This window comes from Zootoca vivipara, chromosome 7, assembly GCF_963506605.1.
Source record: "Zootoca vivipara chromosome 7, rZooViv1.1, whole genome shotgun sequence".
Classification (NCBI taxonomy): Eukaryota; Metazoa; Chordata; class Lepidosauria; order Squamata; family Lacertidae; genus Zootoca; species Zootoca vivipara.
The window spans coordinates 88,716,143-88,741,040 of record NC_083282.1 but is presented as its reverse complement, the minus strand read 5'-3'; the positions used below and the strand labels follow the sequence as shown (position 1 = coordinate 88,741,040).

The 24,898-nt window shown below is 46.1% G+C and overlaps 1 protein-coding gene across 1 annotated transcript in view; it reads right to left on the bottom strand.

The window, feature by feature from the left end:
- The window catches only part of COL20A1 (collagen type XX alpha 1 chain), a 100,514-nt gene that overhangs the window by 29,879 nt on the left and 45,737 nt on the right, over positions 1 to 24,898 (bottom strand). The window contains exons 19-27 of the mRNA XM_060277347.1: positions 24,656 to 24,785; positions 23,638 to 23,694; positions 19,738 to 19,776; positions 16,658 to 16,796; positions 12,185 to 12,327; positions 10,474 to 10,583; positions 6,367 to 6,525; positions 402 to 479; positions 70 to 156 (exon numbers count right to left, since the gene is read on the bottom strand). Coding sequence (XP_060133330.1) covers positions 70 to 156; positions 402 to 479; positions 6,367 to 6,525; positions 10,474 to 10,583; positions 12,185 to 12,327; positions 16,658 to 16,796; positions 19,738 to 19,776; positions 23,638 to 23,694; positions 24,656 to 24,785 — 942 coding nt within the window. The remainder of the gene's footprint in view (positions 1 to 69; positions 157 to 401; positions 480 to 6,366; positions 6,526 to 10,473; positions 10,584 to 12,184; positions 12,328 to 16,657; positions 16,797 to 19,737; positions 19,777 to 23,637; positions 23,695 to 24,655; positions 24,786 to 24,898) is intronic.

Genomic DNA, 24,898 nt, shown 5'->3' with positions numbered 1-24,898 from the left:
CAGGTGCGATTCTGTTCCCTGGGTGGTTATGCGCAATGCCATTTTCCTGGGAACAAAAGCTCAACTCACCGGAGGCCCTGGAGGCCCTGGGAGGCCCAGGATCTCAGAAGTGCAGCTGCAGGACGGGAGGAAGCTAGGGCAGACCTCTTCATCTCTCTGAAACAGCAGCAAAAAAAAGATGGAACTCACAAGTGGAACTCTAAACCTGCGAAAACAAACCCTTTTCTTGCAGGGGGGGGGGCAGTTATGATTCTCTCCATGCCTTACCAGCTTACTCCTCTCTTAACATTCTTTGGTGGAGGCAGCAATCACAATGAAACTGGTATAAAACCATTGTGCTGTTGTAGTGCGGATGCATCATAAATCCCCATGCTGGGAAGAAGTGGAGCATCCAAACTTACCATTGCTGGAACATCACAACATCTGTCCTCTTCAGGCCACAAACTGGTGCACAGAATCCGCAGTGACTGCAGCTGGAACTATAGATACAACAGAGTTAGATAATGATGATGATTGCATTTGTATTGCACCTTTCCGCCAAGGAACTCTAGGTGAAGTACATAGTTCTCCTCCTTCCCATTTTATCTTCACAATTGGGGGTTGGGGGGTTGGGGGGGAAGGGCAGTGCAGAAGGGTGAGGTTTAGCTGCATTCGCTAATCCTTCCTAGTTTTGCAGAGTTATTGCATAGCGCAAGGGATAGTTTCAGTTTTGCTTCATCTCAGTTATCATTTTCTTGGCTTTAAGTTCCTTTCTCCACAGTTTATGTTACTTTAAAAAAATAACCGTTTATGAAAATTCATCCGCTTGTTGGTGCTAAGTGACACCAATCCTGCCTGGTGCTGCTTTGCCAGTGCGTCCCCTGTGGGGTTTCAGTGCTCATCTCGCGTTATTGGCCGAGGTAGCCGGCGTACAGCTTCCAGGTCATGTAGCCAGCATGACTAAGCCACTTCTGGCAAACCAGAGCAGCGCACTGAAACACCATTTACGTTCCCACCGGAGCGGTACCTATTTATCTACTTGCACTTTGACATGTTTTCGAACTGCTAGGTTGGCAGGAGCTGGAACAGAGCAACGGGAGCTCACCCTGTCGCAGGGATTCGAACTGCCAACCTTCTGATCAGCAAGCCCTAGGCTCTGTGGCTTAACCCACAGCACCACCTGTGTCCCTACCCAGAGGGTAGGGAGGGGCAAAACAAATGGAAGAACAAAACAGAAGGAAATTAAAGTTGCAGCAAAGCCCATATGTGCCGTGGTCTCTCTTATAGCAGAAGCTGGGAGTCGTTTTCAGTTGGAGGGCCACATTCCCTTCTGTGCAACCTTCTGGGGGCCACACAACAGCAGCGGGCAGGGCAAGAAGTAAAAGTGAGTGAAGCAAATAATGCTACTTTAAACTTTTGTACTTTTGCTACCAAGGAGTGTGGTGGAGTCTCCTTCTTTGGAGGTCTTTAAGCAGAGGCTTGACAGCCATATGTCAAGAATGCTTTGGTGGCGTTTCCTGCTTGGCAGGGGGTTGGACTGGATGGCCCTTGTGGTCTCTTCCAACTCTATGATTCTATGATTCTATGTTCTTACTTTTACACAGTCACACACCCTTCTCTATCCTCCATCCGGACAAGCAAGGAGAGAGGGCCTTCTCGGTGGTGGCTCCGCTTTGGAACTCTCTCCCTAGAGATGCTAGACTGGCTCCGTCCTTGCTGTCCTTCAGCTAGCAGGTGAAGACTTTCTTGTTGCAACAGGCCTTTGGGAACTAACTGCTTTTAATGAAGGGGCTGTGGCTGTGCTGTTTTTATGGTAATTATTTGTATGGTTTTAACAGATTTTACATATGTATATATTTGCAATTATCAGTGTGTCTTGTTTTGTTTTTAGTCTTTTTTCCCTGCGTTTTCAGCAGGTCCTAATTTTATCTGTAAGCCACCTTAAGTGCCATCAGGGCAAAGACGGGGCATGATGATAATATTAGGCAAGACACATTATCAGAGTCCAAGGACACATTCCAGCCTGGCAAAAAAAAAAAAAACACTCCAAGGAGGGTGCAAATCAAGGACGGTGAGGGGTGCAGCTGGGGAGAGCCCAGAGGTTACATAGCAAGGTTTGATGGCTTCATTTGGCCCACCTCTGTTATTAATAATAATATGAATAGAGATTGCAATGGACGAAGAACAAGGTTAAGGAAGGACAGAGCTACAGATAACTAAACTTTCAGTTTCCTGAAATAGCGCCTCAAATCTTTCCAAATATGGAAACGGAAGCAAAAAAAAAACCTCTAATCACCTCCTACCGAGCCTCAGCAAGGCACCTCTGAGAATAACATCTCCTCTTCCTCCAACCCACGGATGTGTATCTGCCAAGATTTTTCTGTCTGCTGTGAAACTCCAGCTTGTTCGCACAGAGGCAGCAAACATAATTAGCATCTTTGTTTTCCCCAAGCCAGAACTCTGAGGTTTGTTTGTTTGTTGTTCAATTTTGAAAGCCTTATTTTTTTTAAAGAAAAAATAATGATGGTGATTAAAATAAGTAAATAAATCCCAATGTCTGTGAGCTGTGTTGGTCCAATGGCAAAAATGGCCAGTGGTTTCAGAGTGACCAAGCTGGAAGACCCTTCCTACTTAAATTCAGCCCGTCAGTCTTAGGAACAGCAATGTTGGAGTTCTCACTTCTTCCTCAACACCTTCTCCTGGCGGCTCAGTAATTGGTTTCAGAGACAAAATGAAAGTTTTACTCTGTTGCCATTCAAAGGAGGTGATACGTAAGATAAGAAACTACCTGAAATAAATAAGCCAGCCTGTCTAAGAAGAGATCCATCCGTCATACTATCCACCCAATAACAGCTGGAGACACTAGCCCTTTGCATGCATTCAAGCCCAGTGGAAGAGAATTTATATACCTACAAAAGAAGGATGCTGGTTCCATGCCAAACAGATGTGCATTCATTGGAATGTCTATGCTCTACATCTGGACTGTGGTGGAATCTTTGGCCCTCCAGATGTTGCTGAGCTACAGTGGTACCTTGGTTCTCAAACGTAATCCATTCCGGAAGTCTGTTCCAAAACCAAAGCATTCCAAAACCAAGGCACACTATCCCATAGAAAGTAATGCAAAATGGATTAATCCATTCCAGACTTTTAAAAACAACCCCTAAAACAGTAATTTAACAGGAATTTTACTCTCTAATGAGACCATTAACCCATAAAATGTAAGCAATAAACAATGTACTGCAGTCACACACACAATCAATCAATCAGTAGCTGAACTGGGTTCCACACAGTCACAAAAAGAAAAAGAAAAAGCCGCAAAAACAAAAACGCAAAATAAATAGCCAAAACAGACAGAGCTTGGCGTAACACGCAAAATGGAAGTATGGCACTCAAATCAGAAGCATAACACTCTAAACGAGGCACATTCGGCTTCTCAAAAAAGTTAGCAAACCAGAACACTTACTTCCGGGTTTGCAGAGTTTGGGTTCCAAGTTGTTTGAGTACCAAGGCGTTTGAGAACCAAGGTAGCACTGTACAACTCCAATCACTCATAGTAAGGATGATCAATCACCAGAGATGATGGGAATTGTAGTTTAGCGACAACTGGAGGGTCAAAGGTTTCCGACAACTTCTCTAGCATTGAACAGCCTTCACCATCCTGGGCCCAGCAGATGTTTTAGACTACAGCTCTCTTCAGACCCAGCCAGCAGGGCAGTGAAAACTGGTGTAGAGGAACTCCATGTACACAGCTGCATGCGCAGGGGGCTCTCGGGAGCCCTGCCTTTGTTGGGTTCCCAGTTATGTGTAGAGAGTAGAGGTGTGCTGAAACCACACGGTTTCAGCAAACAAAATGGTACCAGAAAAGAGACAGCTTTCGAGAAATGCTCTGGCTTGCATCCAACTTAATCCTTGTGCTTACAGAAGAACTTCCAGAAGGGCAATGGAATCCGCCCTCCCTCTCCTCTTGCTCACATAGGTAAAGGATCCCTGGACAGTTAAGTCCAGTCAAAGGCAACTATGGAGTGCAGCGCTTTCAGGCCACGGGAGCCAGCGTTTGTCCGCAGACAGCTTCAAGGGTCATGTGGCCAGCAGGACTAAACTGCCTCTGGCGCAACAGGACACCGTGACGGAAACCAGAGCGCACGGAAACGCTGTTTACCTTCTTGCCCATTTATCTACTTGCACTGGCATGCTCTCAAACTGCTAGGTTGGCAGAAGCTGGGACAGAGCAACGGGAGCTCACCCCACTACAGGGGTTCAAACCGCTGACCTTCCAATCGGCAAGCCCAAGAAACTTGGTGGTTTAGACTGTTTGGGTCCCAAACCTGCATCTCGCACACATGCCCCCCACCCCTTGTGTCCCCAGAACTGGTCTGGGTTTTCCCCAAACCCTCAAAAGTGAGATTTGGAGGTGGCAATAGCAGGAGTTAGTTATGCTGTTGTTGCAATTCAGCTGGAGGAGATCCCCCCCCCACTGACTCTTGACCACCACCACCCCATTGAATCTTGGCCACACCTTACAAATGTTGTTCCATAGTTCATCCCATCTTCCTGTCTGAGACCTCCCTTTCTCCTGGCTATGCATGATCTGAGTATTGTGGTTGAGTTTGCAAGCATCTTTCCACCGCTGCTGGGGATGTGTGGTAGATGCTATAACTAGACTACAGTTCCCAGAGGGCAAGGCAAGAATGTGCATCATGCAAGAATGAGTACCACTAGCATGATAACTCGCGGAAAGTTTGCCAAGAAATATTGAGGGCGAATCAAGTTGAGGGCAGCTTCGCAAGCCCTATTAAAAATATTGTAACATAAAAGCTCTCTATCCAATCAAGGTTTGTTTTTAAATAAAAAAATTGTGCATTTCACTATGAGTCAGTAGACTGACTGTGTGGACAAAGGGTAAGTATTGAGTAGCAAATGGACTTAAAACAAGCTCTACAGCTCAAAGGGGTATTTTAATAGTTACATCTACCTAATAATGAGGCAGGCACTCTGGCTATCTGGGGGCAGTAGTTCTGAGGAAAGCTGTTCCTTAGCTACTTTTCAGTGATTCAGATTTGTTAAAGATGCCAAAAAGTAATATGCAGCATATGTATTTAACAGATGCAAAAGAAAAAGAAAAAAATGATTGAGGCTCCCCTTGCACACACCCCACCGCAAATCTAACAAGGCTGCTGTCAATCAGCATCACATAGCAATTTTTTGGAATAATATTCATTTACAAGATAAACTTAATAGCTCACTTGAATCAAAGAAATCTTTTTACAAAAATCAGTCGTATCCCACAACTAATGGATTTAGTGAGGAACTGCGACTCTTATGTGGATTACTGCCCCTGCCTCCTATTAGTCACTGTCAGAGAGTGAAGGGTATAACAGGGCCTTTTCAGTGGTTGCTCTGATTATAATAATTATCACGGATTTCTGCTTGTGCATCAGAACTTTCCCCTCTCTCCACCCTCCACATATCGCCAAAAGCTATTCTACAGGTGCCCCCAAATCTCCAGAGCAGATTCAGGGAGGGGAGGGCACAGGGTGTACATTGGGGGAGAAGAGTGGGGAAAGTTCTGTTGCACAAGCACAGATCCGCATGCTGATGGGAGACTCTGACTTAGGTCAATTACTGTACTTTTCCATCTATAACATCTTTTGGGGGACTCCAAATTGAGAAAAGGGGGGGAATTGCCCAGCGTTCTTGAGCTTTTTTTGGGGGGGTTGCCCAGACTTGTTGAATTTTGGGGGGGATTGTCAAAAATCGCTCACCTGCGGGACCAAAAGAGCCAATTGCACGCACTTCAACAAAGTAACCAATCGTCTGATTGCTCGCTGACAGCAAACGCCAATCACCCGCCCAATTGTCGCAGCAGCCAATAGCCTGTGGAACTTGCCGCAACAACCAATCAGCCACCCAAACGCCACTGACAATCTCCAGCTTGCGGCAGCCACCAATCACCCGTCAAATCTCACCACTATCCATGTATAAGACGACCCCAAATTTTAAGCTTAATTTTTCAAGAAAAAAACCTAGTCTTATGCACAGAAAAATACGGTAACTCTGAGTAAAACCTAGTAGGAAACAAGGGTTCTACTATAGCAGAATGCAACCAAAACACAACCCAGAGCATTGGAAAGGATTCCCACAAGCTTTAGGGACACCTCACTGGGGACACTGGTCCCCCTTCTGGAATAAAGAGCCCCAACTCAGTCAGTCTACAGGGGTGCCAGAATAATTCTTGGTTTCGAATCCACAAGGAGGGCCACATGATGAACGGGCATCACCCTGCACTTTTCCCTCCTGCAATTTCTGCCCTGTGCTTCTACATCTTTCAGCCAAGAGCACATGTTGACCTGGACCAAGGAAGGGTCCCTCACATGAAACGGAACTCACCGCTGCTGACCCGCTCCGTGGCCCTCGCGTCCTGGTCAGCTTCCCGAGCATGACAAAGCCAGCCGTCGAAATGCTCTCCGAAGTCCCAAGCAATTTCTCCGCTGTCTTCTTGCAGTCGATATAGAGCCTGACCCTGGAACGGCTCACGGATAGGTGCACCTGCTCAGCAGACAAGAATAGTTTCATTGAGCTGCACCACGGGGCCTGGAGATGCACCGTAACACAACCTGGCAAAATAAGGGGCACGACACGATTTAGAGCAGGGGGTGGCAGAAAGCAGATACCTAGGTAATTTTTTTGGCAGATCAGCAAAGATTTCTGCTAATGGTTTAATTGCTCTCCACGTCCCAAATCATCCTGCTGAAATGAAGAAAGCTGGATGGCAGTCACCATGAGAAGATATTTTGCATGGACTGTGTGTCCTGTTTAGTTCTTGGACTCCAAACAAATTCTGCGGCCCAGAATTCTTTAATTCTAATTTGTATGTTTCTTGCACGAGACTCTGGTTGGTGGATCTTAGGGTTCAAGTAAAAGTCATACGAGATCCTTCACACCAGGAGTCTGCCCTTCCCTGGGGTAGAACAGCACCAGTCCACACACACACAGCATGCATTTAAAGCACTACAATGCCACTTTAAACACTTGTGGCTTGCTTCCCCCAAGGAATTCTGGGAGCTGTCATTCGTTTTGGGTGCTAAGAGTTGTTCAGATGCCCCCTATTTCTCTTCAGAGAGGTATAATTCTTAGAGTGGCTTAACCATTGGTCCTTCTTCACGGGAAACTCTGGCAGCCATAGCACTTTCAATGTGTCCTCTGTGTGTGTGTGTGTGTGTGTGTGTGTGTGTGCGCGCGCGCGCTGTGGAGTGTTTCCCTATTAAAAGCAAACTTTCCCTGCACATAGAAAAGCAGCATACCAGGAAGGCTAGGATAGAACTCCTGTCTAACATCTAATGATCTATGGCAGAGCAATAGATTTCCTTGTTGCAATCAAGAGTCTTGAAGTCCATGATATTGTTGACCTAGTGTATGAACTAGGCTCCAGTCTAAGCCATTTCCAATGGAGTTGTTTTTTGTAGGAGATAAATGAGATTTGTCCCATGATATGTATTTTTATAATAATAATAATAATAATAATAATAATAATAATAATAATAATAATAATATAATAATAATAATCCCTAGTGGCTACCAATTGCAGTAGAAGTAGTTTTAGGGAAAGGTAGCCAACTGCATTTTGTGTCAAATGGGCTCTTAAACAGAAAATTTCAGTTGTATTTCCAAATGCCTTTTTCTTCCTGCAATCTGGTCACTGGCACTCAGTGGAAAGCAAACTGGGAGAGGAAGAAACTGTGATTTTCTCTATCGCTGAGAAAAAATGTAATGGCCTTTGTTTTGCAGACGAATGCTGTGCTCTGACAAATGGGCCACAGCCCAAGCCAATGGGAAAAGGAGAGAGTTTCAGTCCTGAAAGGATGTGTGTTTTGAGAAGAGAGTCCACTCAAAGCTTATGGCCAAAAACAACCTCCAAAAATTATCTGTGCTATTTATGGGTGTAAAAATGGAGGCAGCATTTTCCTGATTTTTTTTCCCTTGAGGGGGGCGAGAATAAAATTCTAATAAAAGTTTGTCTCAGTTGATGCTGCATGAATCAGTATTTTTTTACTTCATACTGGAAATGATGGACTAAGAGAGAAACTAGACAAAGCATGGTATCCTGCCACCCTATTAAAATAATATTCACAAATATTAAAACAGGATCCACAGTTGCACCCAGAATTCTCCACGCTATCGAAGGGCTCCGAAATACATAATTTTGAGAGATCGTTTTGCAAAACGTTCTTAAGGAAGGACAAAAGCTCTCCAAATGTTCATGAGGAGTTCATCCAAAAAAAAAACATCTTCAGGATGTGTATCAGAAATCTCGGCTCATCTGATCCCGAGTTTATGTAACAAGCCGCAAAAAATGAAACCATGCATAATAGGCAGGAGGAACTGAATTACTGTATGCTTTCATCTTTGGTGCTTCTGGTGTAATGCATGGAAAAGAAAATGTGCAGAGGTGGTTTGCAACCTCCGGATGAGCAAACAAGATGTGGGTCTCACCTAAACTGAGAGTGCAACACATTGGAGGAAGTGAAGCGGCAGTGGTGGTCCAGGAAAGGTTTTTTCTAAAAGGAAATGTCTTAGTGGAGAAGTTGGAAGTAGAAGAGGAATGTGGACGGTTGGAGATAGAGGAAGTGCCTGTTCCAGGCAGAGAGATGAAAACATTGGAAATAGGAGAAGGGAACAGAGAGAGCATTGCCATCCACCCCTCCTTTCAGTAAGAGCCTGCCAATTCTGTAAAGCAGGCGTTGTCAAAGGCACAAGTCAATTCAAGATCAGTAAGATGAGAACCAATTGGCTTCAGTAAGGCATTAAATAATTCACAGTTGAAACCCAGCTAAGCTTGAGAAGCGCCCAGAAATACTGGGCCCTGCCTCTTTAAATCACGGCTGTTGACCAAAGTGGACTCACAGATGATATTCCTTGCGAAGGTCATTGACTTGCCAAAGCAAAAAGGCTAAGAGAGCCAGAAATCAAAAGAGAGGTGTTATGACACTCCAGAAGCAAATAATATAAATGGAATAAGAAGGCAGAGGGTCATGGCCCGGGTTATCCAATCAAAGACCTATGAAAGTTTGCATTTGATGCATGCCACAAATATAGTGTGCAATGTGCATGTATGTATATACATGCAGATCTTGCTCCCCAAACATAGTGTGTTCTCAGGAAATAATTCGTTAGGCGGGTGTTCACATAACGAGTCAGCCATTTCCACTGATGCCTATGGGGATTTTTTTTAATGTGTTCCCAACCATAGACGTTTGTACCCAAAATGATTTTTAAAAAGCAGGAAAACTCTCTCAAACCTTGCAAGAGGCAAACAATGAAGTAAAAAATGCTCTCTTATTTGACCAAACTCTCCCCCCTTCCTCCCCGTCTCCCACCAGCAAAACACAAAGAAGGAAGGCTTGTTTAAGACTGCTTATTTGTTTAGAGTACTACACGCAGGTCCAACCGTTTGGCTATCTGAATCTGCAATGTGTATGGCGAGGTTTAGGTACTAATGCTTGGTGCTTGAATAAGTGAGTTTTCGTAAAACGAGTGTTTGGATAGCAGGACCTGCATGTATTTACAAACAAAAACAAAAAGGCAGTGCATGCACAACATGTAATATTGAGTAGCTACAGCTCACTGGTAGCGCACATGCTATGCTTACTGGTAACGAGACACACGACGTAACAGGCTGTATCTAACAGTATAACTTCTATTTCAAAAAATAATTCAACATATGTCACAATATATAATTCCATAGACACGTGGAACACTACAAGATTGATATAAGCATTCCACATCGTGGGTATTGCTAATATAAGAACTGAATAGACTGTATCTCTTGATCTATCCACTGGACTTTAATCTCTCAGAATATGTTCCACTCATATGATAATTTGGTCTATGGAATTATTGTATTTACGTAACAAAAGGTTCGGCAGTGTTTTGCACATGCTACGCTTACAGCAGGCCCCTGATTCATGCCACGGCACCCCCAGTTGAAACGGATCTCAAACAGCGAGGCTAGGAAACATTTTGGCTTGAAACCTTGCAAATCTGCTGCCAATTAGAACAAACAATTCTAGCTTCAGAGGACCAGTGGTCTGACTCAGTATAAGGTCATTTTATAGGTCCAGCTAATTGCGTCAGTTTAATTTTTCAGGTCATTTTTAAATCCCTGAGTCACAGGATCCTTATTATTATTTTCTTTTTGCAGGTTGTGCCTGTGTCCTTACTGCATATCTTCTTGGAAACTTATTGCGTACTTTTACCTAGATTAATGCATGCAGACAGGAAGTGATTTAGTAATTCATTATTATGCTGGCACACACCCCATTGTTCATTAGTATCTCGGCACCAACAGGTTAGCAAATGTCCCAAGGATATTTCTAGAATCGTTATTTAGAGAGGAAAGGAAGACTATATATATATATATATATATATATATATATATATATATATATATATACATATATATATATCCTGAATGGGTTTCTCCTTTGGATAAAGGACCTTGTGGAAACTGCCGTAGAATATCTTCTTCACTTCCTGCTGGTCAAAGGTGACTTCCTCGACATCAGCTTCATAGTCACGGTGGAAATATATCAAGGATTTCTTGTTGGCTATAGAGGGGAAAAGATGACAAATAACCCAGGGGTTATAAAGAAAACCAAAGAGGACAGTGGACTATAGGCTTTGCACATGCTGAAGTAACAACAGAAAAATAGGAAAACACACTTTTGAGAACCGAAAATCTGGGTGAATGGAACAACATCTCAAGAGATGTTCTATGGCAGGCATGTCCAAAGTCCATTTCAGGGGCCTAATTTGGCCTGCCGGTCGATTCAATCCAGCGCCTGTGGCAGTATATGCTCAACAACTTCAATCCTAAAAATAAAGCTCAACAACTTTGGTCGGCCCTCACGTATCAAATCTGGCCCTCTTTGAAAAAGGTTTGGGCACCCCTGGGCTACAGGAATCATATTGTATGTGTGAAAATATATGAATCATGTACACCAGTCATTAGAATGTTTCCTATTGAACCTCCAGTGCCTACTGAATTCTTCTTAAAAATTCCAGGAGGCATTTTAATTGAAGACTGACAACTACCATTGTAGTTAAGTGGCACATATTTTGCAAAATGAATAAAAATATCTTGCATTTGAGCACCAACTGGGGAACCCCCAAGGGATGAAGGCTCAGAGCCTGGGGACTGGTGGTGGTCAGAGGGAGAAGATTGGCAGATGACTGAGGGGAAGGGATGCCAGAAGTTAACAGGTAACAGGGTTTAGTGAGCAGGAAGAGGCTGTAGCAGGGAGCAGTCCAGAATCAGAGGCAGAAGTGGAGGCAGGAGAGGACAGGGCCAAGATGCAGAGATCAGGCAGGCTGCTGAAGAAGCCAGGGGGGTCTCCTGCTCCTGCTGCAACCAGCTCCCCTCCACCTTGGTTTCCCAGGACCAGAAGAGGTATGAAGTGGGCAGAGCAGAGACAGCCACTCCAATGAAGTCTCAGATTGCTTGGGAAAGACCCAGGGAAGGAGGAGAGCTGTGGGAAGGTGGAGACCATCAGTCCTTGCAACTGCTTCATTGGGGCAAGATCTGCTGGGAAGAGTTGCTGTGCTCACTAGGCCTGGCCTCCTGATCTGTTTGTTTCTTTGAATAAAGAATTCACTGATGCCATTATTCCCGACCTGCAGCAGGGCATTGATGCTGCAAAGAGTGCCAGCAAAGAGCAATCATGTATGCAGATGGCTGCCATTTTGCATCTTGAACCAGCCATCATTCTGGGGCAGTTTAGGCTCACGTCCGCACCAAACATTTAAAGCAAATTTAATGCAGATTTAAAGCATGTTGCCCACCCACCCCCCCAAAAAAGATCATGGGAACCGCTTCACAGAGCTTTCAATTCCCAGCACCCTTCACAAAACTACAGCTCCCAGTTTTTTTCTGGGGAAGCCGTGTGCTTTAAAGGTGTATTAAACGCGCTTTCGATGTCTGGCGCTGATGTGATGCCTGTTCATGCATTGCCTGATCATAACAGGCAAACAAATAGTGCAGAATACTCAGAGAGAATTTGGCCAAGCGGCTGCTTTGTCTAGGTGACACAAGGAAAAGAAAAATGTCTGGAATTTTCTCAGAAAATTGTCTTCCGGGAAATTCTGGCTCAGCTCCCCACCCCTGGTAGCAACCAGATCTCCCGGCTGAATGATCGATGAACCTCCTTACGGTCAAGTATGATGCCAAGTACAGGCTGGAAGTCCTCATCTGTTATCTGCCACACAGCGAAGGCTTCCCGGGGGCTCTCTGGCAGGAGCCGAAGGAGGAAAGTGATAGTGTATTCAGTTGGCATCCCAGAAGGAAACACTTCACTGAGGAAATAAGTGAAGACACAAAAAGCTCTTCTAAGCAGAGAACATTGGAGTGGCCTCCAAGAGTTAATCCCTGGTGCCATGGCAAGACTGAACACAATTAAAACCTACCTGAGGTTTTAGTTACCCAAAAGGAACCAAATTGGCTGCCAGATTTGGAGAAAGCCCTGAACGGCATAGGCCCGAAATATCCATCCTCACAGACCATCTTGCATGCCCAGATCATCAGGGGGAGCTCTCTTGCTGCTCCCATAGCCTTCAGAAGTGTGGGGTGCCAATGGCCCGAGAGAGGGCTTTCTCTGGGGCAGCCCATAAGCTGTGAAACTCCCTCCCCACAGAGCTGCATCTTCACTGTACAACTTTTGCTGCATGATTTTATGATTTTATATGTGTTGGAAGCCGCCCAGAGTGGCTGGGGTAGTCCAGCCAGATTTTTTGGGGGGTGGTGGTGGTGGTTAATAAATAATAACGTTGTTGTTGCTGTTGCTGTTGTTGTTGTTGACACACCTCTTTACCCTTGCCCTTGGCCATCAAGGTATTTTGTTCTGTGGGACCCGCCTCTTTTGCTGAATTTATACTGTCTTTGCTCTGGTTGAACTGAACTCTACAATTCCATGATTCTATGACTACATCAAATCAAAGAATTGTGGTGAGCACCGGGGTGCAGCGTTTTGTTTTGTTTTTATATACCATATATATATTGTGATTTTATGTTGTGAACCACCCTGAGATCTATGGGTATAGGGTAGTGTACAAATTTAATAAATAATAGTAATCTATACGATGAGCATCATGTACCGGCTTCCTTGATGTGATAGTTGCTAGTTCTTAACTTCATGGCAATGAGTTCAATCAGACTAAGCAAGTGGATCTTAGTTGCACTTAAATCAGTGGTGCTTGAATTGTGACTAACTTGTCCCGTGGGTGTTTTTGGGACCCATGCTCAATTAACAATGCATGGATGTAACCCAAAGGTCAGGTCTTACGCTCATGCTTCCTCTCCATCTTTAAAAATGGCACCATGCCCTTGAAAGGGCAAGCCTTCCTCTTCTTCTTTGTCTTCACATATTCTGGCTACATGAACAAACCAACTTGAGTCTCTGAACATTTTGACTAAGGGTACTCTGTGGAATCTCACAATTCGATGTTAAGAAGCTTTGCTTCTTTAAACAAGATTAAAATTATCCCTATGTTTCAGCAATTAAACTTAAAAAGGAAGCTACAGCCTGCCTCTTCATAATCCAGTCTGTCTTGCTTTGCAAAGCTGTAGTCAATAATAGAATCAAATGGGATACATGCCGGGCCATTATAAACCCCAGATTACGGAGAAGACTCTGGGAGGCAACTCGACAAGCAAAGTCATGCTCCAAAGTCATCGATTAATGGAGACCTGCACAACTTGCAGAAGGCCATAAAACTGTGGCAAAGTTGACCCAGTATATATGAACAGGTGCAGATGTCCTCAGGGTAATCGGATGGCCAGCTTACAGAATGATCACAAGCAAGCACACTAGGTTTGTAGGAAAAGACCATAGCTCACAGGTCCGGCATTTGGTGTCCATGCAGATGGTCCTAGGTTAAATCATTGGTATCTCCTGGTAGGGCTAGGATAGATCCTAGTCTAAAACCCTGATAATACCAATCCAAGTTTTCAGACCTGACGGGGTGCACATGACCCCGTGCGGGAATGAACACTGGTTCTGCGATGTTAAGCATGGCCTGGAGGAGTGGTTGGCAAGCCTCTAGCAGGTTCTTTCTTGGTGGCGAGACCGCGATTTCTGTGGTCTTGGGTGGCGGTTTTGGCCCTTGGGTGGAATCCTTTCGTCTATCAATTGAATAAGGGGTGTGTGAAATGGTGACTCACCCCTCCTGCAGTGACGTTACAGGGTTCCCCGTTAAAGGGGGAGCTGCGAGGGGAGTCCCTGGCCAAACGCTGAAATGGCGGTCGGTGATCTCCCCTCAGCTGCACGGAAAGGGGAGCCCAGCTGTGTAAACACACGTTTTGCAGTGCCCCCCCCTTTGTTCTGATTGACCCTGTTGTGCCTCAATGCCCCAGCATGGGGGACTGAGAGGAATACACGCCCAGTGCCTAAGCCAAGGTTTCCTACATCTGAAATTGTTAATAAAGTTGTGGCCATTTTAATCCCAAAATACGTTGTCGTGTGTAATCATTGCTCTCAGACTGACTCCCGGAGGGGCAGGGGATCTGCACCTAGGCACGCAATGTAAGAGAATACCCTGGTGAATTAAGGGTGGAGGGTGGAGTTTCATGTGGTTCTGGTAAGGGTTAACTTCCTCCTCATGTGCCGTGGCCCCAATCCTGATTGCCCCCTCTCCATGGCTGCTGGTTAAACTTAGAAAATCAGACACCCTTAATTTTGACCGTGCAATGAAAGTTACAAGGTAAGTTTGGTTCCATGTCAAGGAGGAAGCCACAGGGCACTCCCAGCAATGCTTTCCTCTAAAAGAGGGTTGAAAGTTTGTTTGCTCCTCCCAAAGTGACTGCAAGGAGAAGGGGAATTCTTAGGCATGTCATCAGAAAACTGCACATGGCAGAGATCCATTTGCCTTATCTGACGGCCGGATAGATGGCTGCTTAATGTTACCACTGAGTGTGAGATAGCGAAAGTAGAAGCACTGAGATGAGATCTATGCATTTCGAATCAGGCCCTGCTGATGAAACATCTCCAGTGCCTCAGCTAGCTCTGGCGGCATAGCTAAGCGGCTTCCTCAATTTATCCCAAGGCATTTCAGAAATCAATTTATGGGCCTCTGCGCAGAGACGATTCCATGAAAAGCAACAACCTCCTTTGTCCTCTGAAAGAAACTCTGAACTTCCACCCGAATCCACCAGCGTGGGAGCCTCAAACTCCAGTCGTTGTTTTTCTGTGCAGCGGAGATCATTTCTGCCAGAACCCCAGAAACACCCCCCCCACCCAATGATACTAATAATTATCAGGTTGCTTGAGAGGGGAGGGCTGTAGCTCAGTGGCAGAGCACCTGATTGGCATGGAGAAGGCCTCGGCTTCAATCCCTGGCTTCTGCAAGCAGGGCTGGGTAAGATTCCTGTCGGAAACCCTGGTTACAGACAGTTCTAAGCTACATAGACCATTGGTCTGGTTTGATATCAGACACCTTCCTATGTTCTTAAGTAAAGCTCGCTGGCCCCTTCCAATCACTCTGTCTGTGAAAGGTTTTCAGCTTGCCCAGACAGAATGATCTCCCCTCTCCTCCCCTCACATGTTGTTCTGGGTGGGGGGCATCCTCCTGACCCCTGCCGGAGCCAATTTCAAGGAGGGCACAAGGGAAGGGGAGAAAGCCCTGTTGTGCAAGTGGAAGTCCTTCTGCAGAGTTTCTGCTGACAGGGCTGTTTAGTTGAATTCCACCCAAAGTCCCTAAGTGACCTGCAAAATTCAAGAGTGTCAGGCATGACACAAAATCAGAAAAGGAGCAACCCGCTATGATAAAGACCGTGCAATCACCCATAAAACAGGCTTAAGAAACAGCAGCAGCAAGTGGTTCTGTCACCCCACGCTGCTAAAAATTGAAACCTTTGTGCACCATAAACCTTGCAATCACTTCCTAATCCAGTTTCCCACGTAATATTATTATTATTTATTTATATGCCACCCGTCTCAGTAGGTTGCCCCAGCCACTCTGGGCACTCTGACCAACAAAACTTTAAAAACACAACAAAACATCAGCCATTAAAAACTTCCCTGTACACGGATGCCTTCAGGTGTCTTTAAAAGTCAAATACAGTGGTACCTCTACTTACGAATTTAATGCATTCCAAACACACATTTGTAAGTCGAAAAAATTTGTAAGTCGAATCCCATAGGAATGCATTGGGAGAAAAAAAATCGTAAGTAGAAGCAACCCTATCTAAAAATTCGTAAGCAGAAAAAATCCTATCTAAACCGCATCCAAGATGGCGGACGGAGCTCCATTCGTAAGTAGAAACATTCGTAAGTAGAGTTATTCGTAAGTAGAAGTACCACTGTAGTTCTTTATCTCCATGATAAAGGAGTGATAAAGTGGTGCCTGCCCTGTGGAACGCCCTCCCATCTCCTTGACATCTGATGGGAGGGCGTTCCACAGGGCAGGCACCACCACCGAGAAGGCCCTCTGCCTCGTTCCCTGTAACTTTACTTCTTGCAGTGAGGGAACCGCCAGAAGGCCCTCGGAGCTGGACCCCAGTGTCCAGGCTGAGCGATGGGGCTAAAGATGCTCCTTCAAGTATACAAGGCCAAGGCCATTCAGGGCTTTGAAGGTCAGCACCAACACTTTGAATTGTGCTCGGAAACGTACTGGGAGCCGTACACAGTACCTTGTCTTCCGGGTCAGTTGGATATCCCTGAAAAGAGTGTAAGTGTGGATTCCTAGGAAGATGTAGGGTTCCATAGCAACTCCTTTGATGGAGGCATACTCCTTTTCCATCAGTCCAAACACCTCCATCATATCATAACCTGGAGAAAACAGAGAACAGGAATATAGTGGAATGCCTTGTCTGTACTAAAAGCAGCAATCGCCACAAAGGAGGGGAGGAGAGAGGGGCTGAAAATCAGGTGAGAAGTCCATAGCAAATGTGGGATTTGAACCCAGGGCTCCCAGTTCCAACCCCAGTTCTTAGAATATGGGATTCCATCAGCTCTTGGGCAAGGTGGATTGTTCCAATTGGTGTGTATATGTGAAGTTTAGGTGAGTCGGCCATAAAGATTTGCACAGTCGCTCCCAAATAGCATCAGCTTGCGCGTTGTAACGAACAAAATCCTGGCAGAAATTTAAACTGCTCTTTTCCCATTTTCATGTATCTCCCCACACCCTTTAAACTGCTAAGTGAGGGTTGACCTGAGTTGCATGGCGAATACATATTCTCCCACAAAAAAAGAAAAAAGGTGGGGGGAACCTCATCCCCGGTCCCTCAGAGCTTCCTCCCTCTTCGCCGACTTCTCATTAAAGCTCTATGAGTCATTTTCTAAAGTCTTTAATGCAAGCAGGCTTTGCAATCAGCAATCTCCCCCCACCCGTTCGCTTATCTGAATTTATGGAAAGCTGAGGCCAGGGTGCGGGCAGGAGGAAGGAACAACTGGAAAGGAGATAATTATATAAATAGTAAAGGGGACGCATAAAAAGAAGGGAAGGGGGGCTTTTAATCAATATCCTGCCTCCACCAGGTTCATTTCCCCATAACCCAGTTCTACGTTTGATCTATCAAGATGGCAGTATGTTGTATGGGGATTAAAATTTGCAGAAGACCCCGGCGTCAGAATCTTCTCATCTCAATTAAAGTTTGCACTAAATGTTAATAATGTTATCAAGGGAAAGTTGAAGCCACAGCTGTAGACCATATGTAGCTCTATACGGTTGGTATCAAGAGGAATAGGTCAAAGGAGCGCAGCTGAGGCACTAAGCAATTCTGTTTGTGAAATCCTTTCAGTTGCGGAGGAATATTCGTAAAAGAAAGACTCCCTTGGATTTCTCTGGCGGGATCACATGCTCAGTAATAGGCATTAGTGCAAGGGCTGAGCCGAATGTTTTCAAGCAAGCATTTTTGGTGCTATCAGGACAGGGAGGGACAATGGATGGCAAAACATTTCCAGAAATAACCCCCTACCCCACAAGGGTATCCTTTTTCATTCTAGTTTGCTGCTCTTTGTACAGCATTTTTTTAAAAGGTAAAGGGACCCCTGACCATTAGGTCCAGTCATGACTGACTCTGGGGTTGTGGCGCTCATCTCGCGTTATTGGCTGAGTACAGCTTCCAGGTCATGTGGCCACAGCATGACAAAGCCGCTTCTGGCGAACCAGAGCAGCACATAGAAACACCGTTTACCTTCCCGCTTGTAGTGGTACCTATTTATCTACTTGCACTTTGACGTGCTTTCGAACTGCTAGGTTGGCAGGAGCTGGGACCGAGCAACAGGAGCTCACCCTGTCACAGGGATTTGAACCGCCAACCTTCTGATCAGCAAGCCCTAGGCTCTGTGGTTTAACCCACAGCGCCACATGCGTCCCTTAAAACAGCACTTACTCTCCTTAATAACAGCAACATCATCACACAGCCAATCAGTCACATCAGGCAGATAAAGCCAATGTGCAGCAAGGGCAACTCACTCTCTTTATCTCTAGCTAAATCTGCCTGCACAAATCCGCACCCAAATGGGGAGCAACGTTGATGCCAAAGACTTGAACCCTATACCTGAGTCCTCCGTGGAAATATGGTAGTCCAGTGGTAGCTGTGTGAGGGGAAGAGTGGAGCTGTGCTCAATGGTCCGGCCCCCTCCATTTCGTCACTGCCAGCCCCAGTATGTTGGAGGAGAAAGCATTTGTTGCATGCCGCCCCAGTATGAAGCGGGGAGCCAATTCCATGTGTTTTGATCTCTCCACTGCATGGGTATCAGAGGGTGAGTCCAACACAGAACCTGGTGTCTAGGCAAGGATAGTCTCATGGACACTTCTGCCCAAGGTATAAGAGCATGATATGAGTTAAGAAGCAGGCAATGAGAGAGACTTGCATTCTTCCCAGGCAGCTGCAAACAGTCGTATCTCAGCTTCCCCTCACTTTGACAGGAATGCAGAGAGCGTGCTAGAGAGAAACCTACTCACTCTGGAAGCACAGGCAGTTTCGGAAGGCGGGAGGGAGAGCAGTTCCTCACCGGAAGGGGAGTTAGTTAACCCAAGGAGTGGACGTATGGGAAAGGTCTTAGATAGAAAACAAAGTCAGAAACGGAAGGGTCATAGGTCCAGGATATTCTGCCATACCCGGAAGCACTCCTCAGAAGGGTCAACTGATTCATAATCGGATATGCAGTTAGGCGTCTGAGGCTCATTATTTGTATTGCAATAAATCCCCCAGCTAATTTTGACTTGCGTGCTGTGTTTTCAATATGGCAGCCTGGGCTCCTGGCAGATAGCAAGCATGGCTCTGCTCTTCCACTCATGCTGCTAGGGCTTGGGTGTAGCTTCCAGCTATCAAAAGTAGGGTTGATGCCACCCTGAATGGGCCACATGCAAAGTCCTGCCCTTGGTGGGGGGAGCAAACCCACCGCTTCCCCGAGAAGTGGTGCATAACTCAGGCCACTGGCCAACAGTCCTGAACCCCAATTCTAAGGCTTAACCAAATGCCATTAATTAGGACCTCATTGTCAATTATAGAGAATTCCAGTCAGGTTGTAAGCTTGTGGGCAGGGCCTAATGTCCCTCAGTGGCTATTAACCAGAAGGTTGGTGGTTTGAGCCCACCCAGGGATGGCTGTGGGTAGGATCCCTGCATTGCAGGGGGTTTGATTATGTTTCCAGCACCCCCTTGTATCTGTTATACAGCACCTAGATCTTTGAGACACTGCATAACCAAGAGAGGAAGGCTCTCTCTCTTTTTGAAAAAACAAGGAAGAAGCCGGCAGCTTACCTTGCAGAGAACCTTCCATGGAGTCCAGGACAGGGCAGTCTTCAGAATGACATGGAACAGGTGGAAAGGAAGCGACATGAAAGGAAGCATGGATATATTAGTTACCTGAAGGAGATCAGGCCAGTGGCCCATTTGTTCCAGCATGCTATTCTCACAATGGCCAACCAGATGATTATCAAAAGCCTGCAAGCAGGACCTGAGCAGAGGAGCACCCTCTCCTTTTGTGGTTTCCAGCAACTGGAAGCATTACTGCCCTGAATTGTTGAGGTGGAGCATAGCCACTATCATGGCCAGCAGTCATTGATGATCTTCTCCTCCACCCATTTGCCTAATCTCCTTTTTAAAGCCATCCAAGTTGGTTGCTACCCCTGTCTCTTGTGGGAGTGAGTTCTGCAGTTTCATTATATGCTGCATGGAGAAGTCCTTTCCTTTCTCTGCCCCCAAAATTCCAGCATCCTTCTTCACTGGATGAATAAATTTCACACATTTCAAAGGTCCAACCTGGCTTTGAATGTCCATACATTCAAACCTGCCTTACGGTGATTCAGGTCATTGGCTCCTATAGCCCAGCCTCCCCCAACTTCCTGCCTTCCAGATGTTGATGATCTGCCATCTCCCCCCCCCCTGCCCCATTGACCATGCTGGCTGTGTCTGATGGAGTTCAACAACAGTCGGAAGGAACCAGTCGGCGGAAGGCTGATGCAGCCTAATATGGTCTACTCTGACAGGCAGAGGCTCTCCGGCAGGTGTGGAGCCCAGCAAATGTAAGGTCAAATTTGCATATGATGCTCTTCCCACAGGCATGTGGACCTCAGAAGGCTGCTCAGAAAGGAATGTGGCCTTCGGACAGAAAGCAAGGCCACAACCCTGCTGTAAAGTGTGAGGCAGCATTTTGTTGTTGCTTATGTTGCTCTGTGCGATGTCCAATATCCTAGTCTTCAAACTGGGAGCCAATCTACTGCACATTAATTTTAAAAAACAAAACCAGTTGTTAAATAGAACACTTGAATGGGAAAAACAGGTTTGGAAATGCCTGCATCATTCAACTCCACTCATCACTTTGCTAGGGCTGGCTGCAAAATCGTCTTGACTTCCAGCTGCCTTGGAGAACAGGGATTTCTAATCCTTATTATCCCATGCCTGCTGTTCTCCCCGCCATGAGGGTGCCTTTATTCCCCCTCCCCCTTGCTTGTCAAAACCTTTTCATTTTTATGAAAGGTGAATTACTGCAATCACAGTAAAATGTTGCACTCGATTCCAGCCATGCAGGTTGGGGGTTTTTCATTTCATTTCTTATTTATTTCCTGCTACTGTTTTCTGTTTCTTCAGACCGTATTCTGTGCAGCTTTCACCTTGCAGTTGTTTACCCATACAGACGAAAACCACTGCCATAACAATGAATTTGGGAGTAAGTGGGCCATCGCATTATATTAATTGTACGTGGTGAAAAGGAGTGAGCACTTTTCTCCTTTTGATGCCCGTTCAGCCAGCTGCGTTTCGGAAGGCAAAGTGAGTTGTTTTGCAGAAAATAATACAAACACTTTGGCATACGTCTGCAGTTCACCTTTTACAGGAAATCCCCTGCTAAATCCTCTCTCATCCTTTGAGCCAAGGAATCAAAAACTGGGAACCGCAGCTCATACAAATCAGAGATAAGAGAGGAAGAATCAAAGGCTCTTTGGTGAAGAGTTAGAAAGTGCTCTCCATCTAAATGGGTTGAGTGAAAAAACAGACGCCTTCAGAAAGAACCAAGCGCTGCAGTTATTTGCTTCTGTAACAGTCCCAGACAAAGGGGGCAAGCTGGAAGCCGAGAAAATGGAGCATTTGATGGTAACATGAGAGGTGCCCCTGAAAAGCAAGGACACTCGAGAGGGTGTCGCGTTTCATGGTGGTCTTTCTGAGCATCTGCTTAGGGCATATGATCATTATTTTGAAAAGTCTTTCTTACTTACATACCACCATCAATCAATGTATCTAGAGTTTTATAGAAGAGGAGCATTGGAATATAGGAAGCTGCCTGAATCATAGAATTGTAGGGTTCTATGATTCTATTGCCGGGACGCAGGTGGCGCTGTGGGTTAAACCACAGAGCCTAGGGCTTGCTGATCAGAAGGTCGGTGGTTCGAATCCCTGCGACGGGGTGAGCTCCCGTTGCTCGGTCCCAGCTCCTGCCAACTTAGCAGTTCGAAAGCACATCAAAGTGCAAGTAGATAAATAGGTACCGCTCCAGCGGGAAGGTAAACGGTGTTACCATGCGCTACTCTGGTTCGCCAGAAGCAGCTTTGTCATGCTGGCCACATGACCCGGAAGCTGTCTGCGGACAAACGCTGGCTCCCTCGGCCTATAGAGCGAGATGAGCGCCGCAGCCCCAGAGTCGGACACGACTGGACCTGATGGTCAGGGGCCCCTTTACCTTTACCTTATGATTCTATTATTCTGGTGCATCTAGTTTGTCTACACCAGGTATGTCCAACTTCAAGTAGGCTGTGATCTACGATCCAATATAAAAACTGGCAGTGATCTACCACCCAGGGGTGGGACCAGGGTGGGTGGCAGGGATGGGTGCAGGGTGGGCAAGCGATGGCTGCTTCCCCCGAGGGGGCAGGGATGGGTCCAAGGTGGGAGGCAGGGGTGGGTGCTTCCCCCCAGGGGGCAGGCACCAGCTGCTTTCCCCAACATGGCAGGGGTGGGTCAGGGTGGGCGGGCACACGCCAACAGGGCAGGGTCAATACAGTCCCTCCGGCGAGAGGAGCTCAGGACAAGGTGGTGACTGCTCAGGCTCCAGACTGCTCCAGAGGAGGGTGGGTGGCGATCGACCAGGATCGACAGGTCGATCGCGATCACTACATTGGACATGTCTGGTCTACACTGACTGGCAGCAGCTGCCCACAGTTTCAGGCAGGGATCTTTCCCTGGTCTACATGGAGGTGCTGGGCATTGCATTGCATCATTTCATCCCCGCAAGCATTTCAGCTTTCGGGGCAGAACAATTTCCCTCCTACTCCCCCTGCCATCTATGGGTTCTGGGGGTTCTCCCGAGCCAATCTGGAGACATGCTGGAGAAGGTCTGTGAAGATGGGTTCAGCATGCACCTGCCTGCCGCCCAAGGAATCTAATTCTGAGGAGCGGCAAAACAAAAACCCACAACCCACCCTTTCTATGACATTGCTTGGCCCCAATTTGCTGCTGTATTCCATTTCCATTCTTTCCTGCAGTTCCCTGATAAAACACCCAACCGAAACCTTTGCAGTCTCCAAAAGAGTTGCAAAAACCCTTTCCCACAACATTTGTATTTTACAATTTACTCCTTGGCAGATTATTGTTGTTGGTTCTTTTTTATTTAAAAAAAATATCCCTGTTTGCTCAACACTTGCTACAAATCCTCTTGCTATCGTGTTTTATAGCCAGTCATTTGAGGAGACACCCATGACAAACTCACGTACATTAATAACACAATTTACAGAGGAGTTGAATTAATTGAAAGGGTTTCTGAAGCACATTCATAGCTTTCCTATTCTGCCAAGGGCACAGAAATAAATATCCTCTTGCTGAATGATGCCAGACATTTGTTGAAAATAACTCTACACCTTGTGAATTTGCATTTGTTTCACCTTGGATATGCATTGGGAGAGAAGGAGGGAGGGATCCATTTGTGACTTAAAGAGCTCCAGGAAAATTGTGCGAATGATGCCAGGAAAGGGGTGGGGGAGAAGAAAGAATATGAAAATCCAGCAATCGGCAAAACATTGATACTGGATTTTGAAGGTACCCTTCCATCTCCTGTCAAAGTTGTTTGATGTCTGTACCAAACAAAAATAAAATGAGAAAGGCACAAAAAAGGGGGGGAAATCATCACAATACAGGTAAAACTGGTAAAGTAGCAAAAATAAATTGTCTTACCCTCAGCTTTGAAAGGGAAAGATCCTCTTATTGTGGGCAGTCTGGCCAAAAGAGAAGCTATGGGAAAGATAAGAATAGGTGCTTATGTAGCTCAAGGACTCAACCCCAGAGTCTGTCACGACTGGACCTAATGGTCAGGGGTCCCTTTACCTTTACCTTTAGCTCAAGGATGGAGAAGCTCAGGCCTAGGCAAATGTGGTCCATTCACCTGGACACTGAGGTTCAGCACTGAGGGCCTTCTGACGGTTCCCTCACTGTGAGAACAAAGTTGAAGGGAACCAGGCAGAGGGCCTTCTCAGTAGTGGTGCCCGCCCTGTGGAACGCCCTCCTGTCATACGTCAAGGAAATAAACAACTATCTGACTTTTAGAAGACATCTGAAGGCAGCCCTGTTTATGAAAGTTTTTAATGTTTGAAGTTTTATAGTGTTTTTAAAATTCTGTTGGGAGCTGCCCAGAGTGGTTGGGGAAACCCAGCCAGATGGGTGGGGATATTATTATTATTATTATTATTATTATTATTATTATTATTATTATTTCTGTCTGGCCCTCAGAAATCTCCACAGGCCACACACCCTCTCTCCAGGCCACACCCCTCACCTGTCCTACTTTAGGAGGATAAAAGTCAAAGGACAAATTTGCATTTGTTGGTCTGCCCGCTTTTGCACCCATTACTGGCATGTGGTGAGTGCGGAGCCCAACACGGTGTGGCTTACTCTCTCTCACTCCGGAGGAGCAAGCCATCGAACAGCACCACACTTGGCTTCCTCTGTCTGCTCAGCATCGGCCCCTGCCAGCAAACGTAGAGGGGGCCGAAGACCTCTCCGCTCCCATAGTTCAGCCACGCCCTGGGGGAGCCCAGGGGAGGGATGATTTCGTCAGCTGGGGAAGGGATGCTCTGCAGGGAAAAAAGCGTGAAGTACCAGGAATCCCAGAGGTCCACACTGCAGCTGGGGCCCCCATGACAACAGCCCTGCAAGGCCCTCCAAAACCTAGGGCTGAGCCCACTGTTTTGCCTACCTGTCTGGCCTATGGTCGATACAGGGTCACTTTCTCCAGTGAGATAGACTGCAGAAACCGTCACCATGTACAATCGATTAGGAAGCAGCGAGTGAAGAGTGATTGACCTGCTCCTCCCAGAAACAGTTATCTGTGGAAAGCAGAAGCTGTAATTTTTGCAACCCTGACAAAATACTCCATTTTGGGTGATTCAAAAGTCAATGCAAGGAAACATCATTTGTGCAATTTTTATTTTTTTTCATC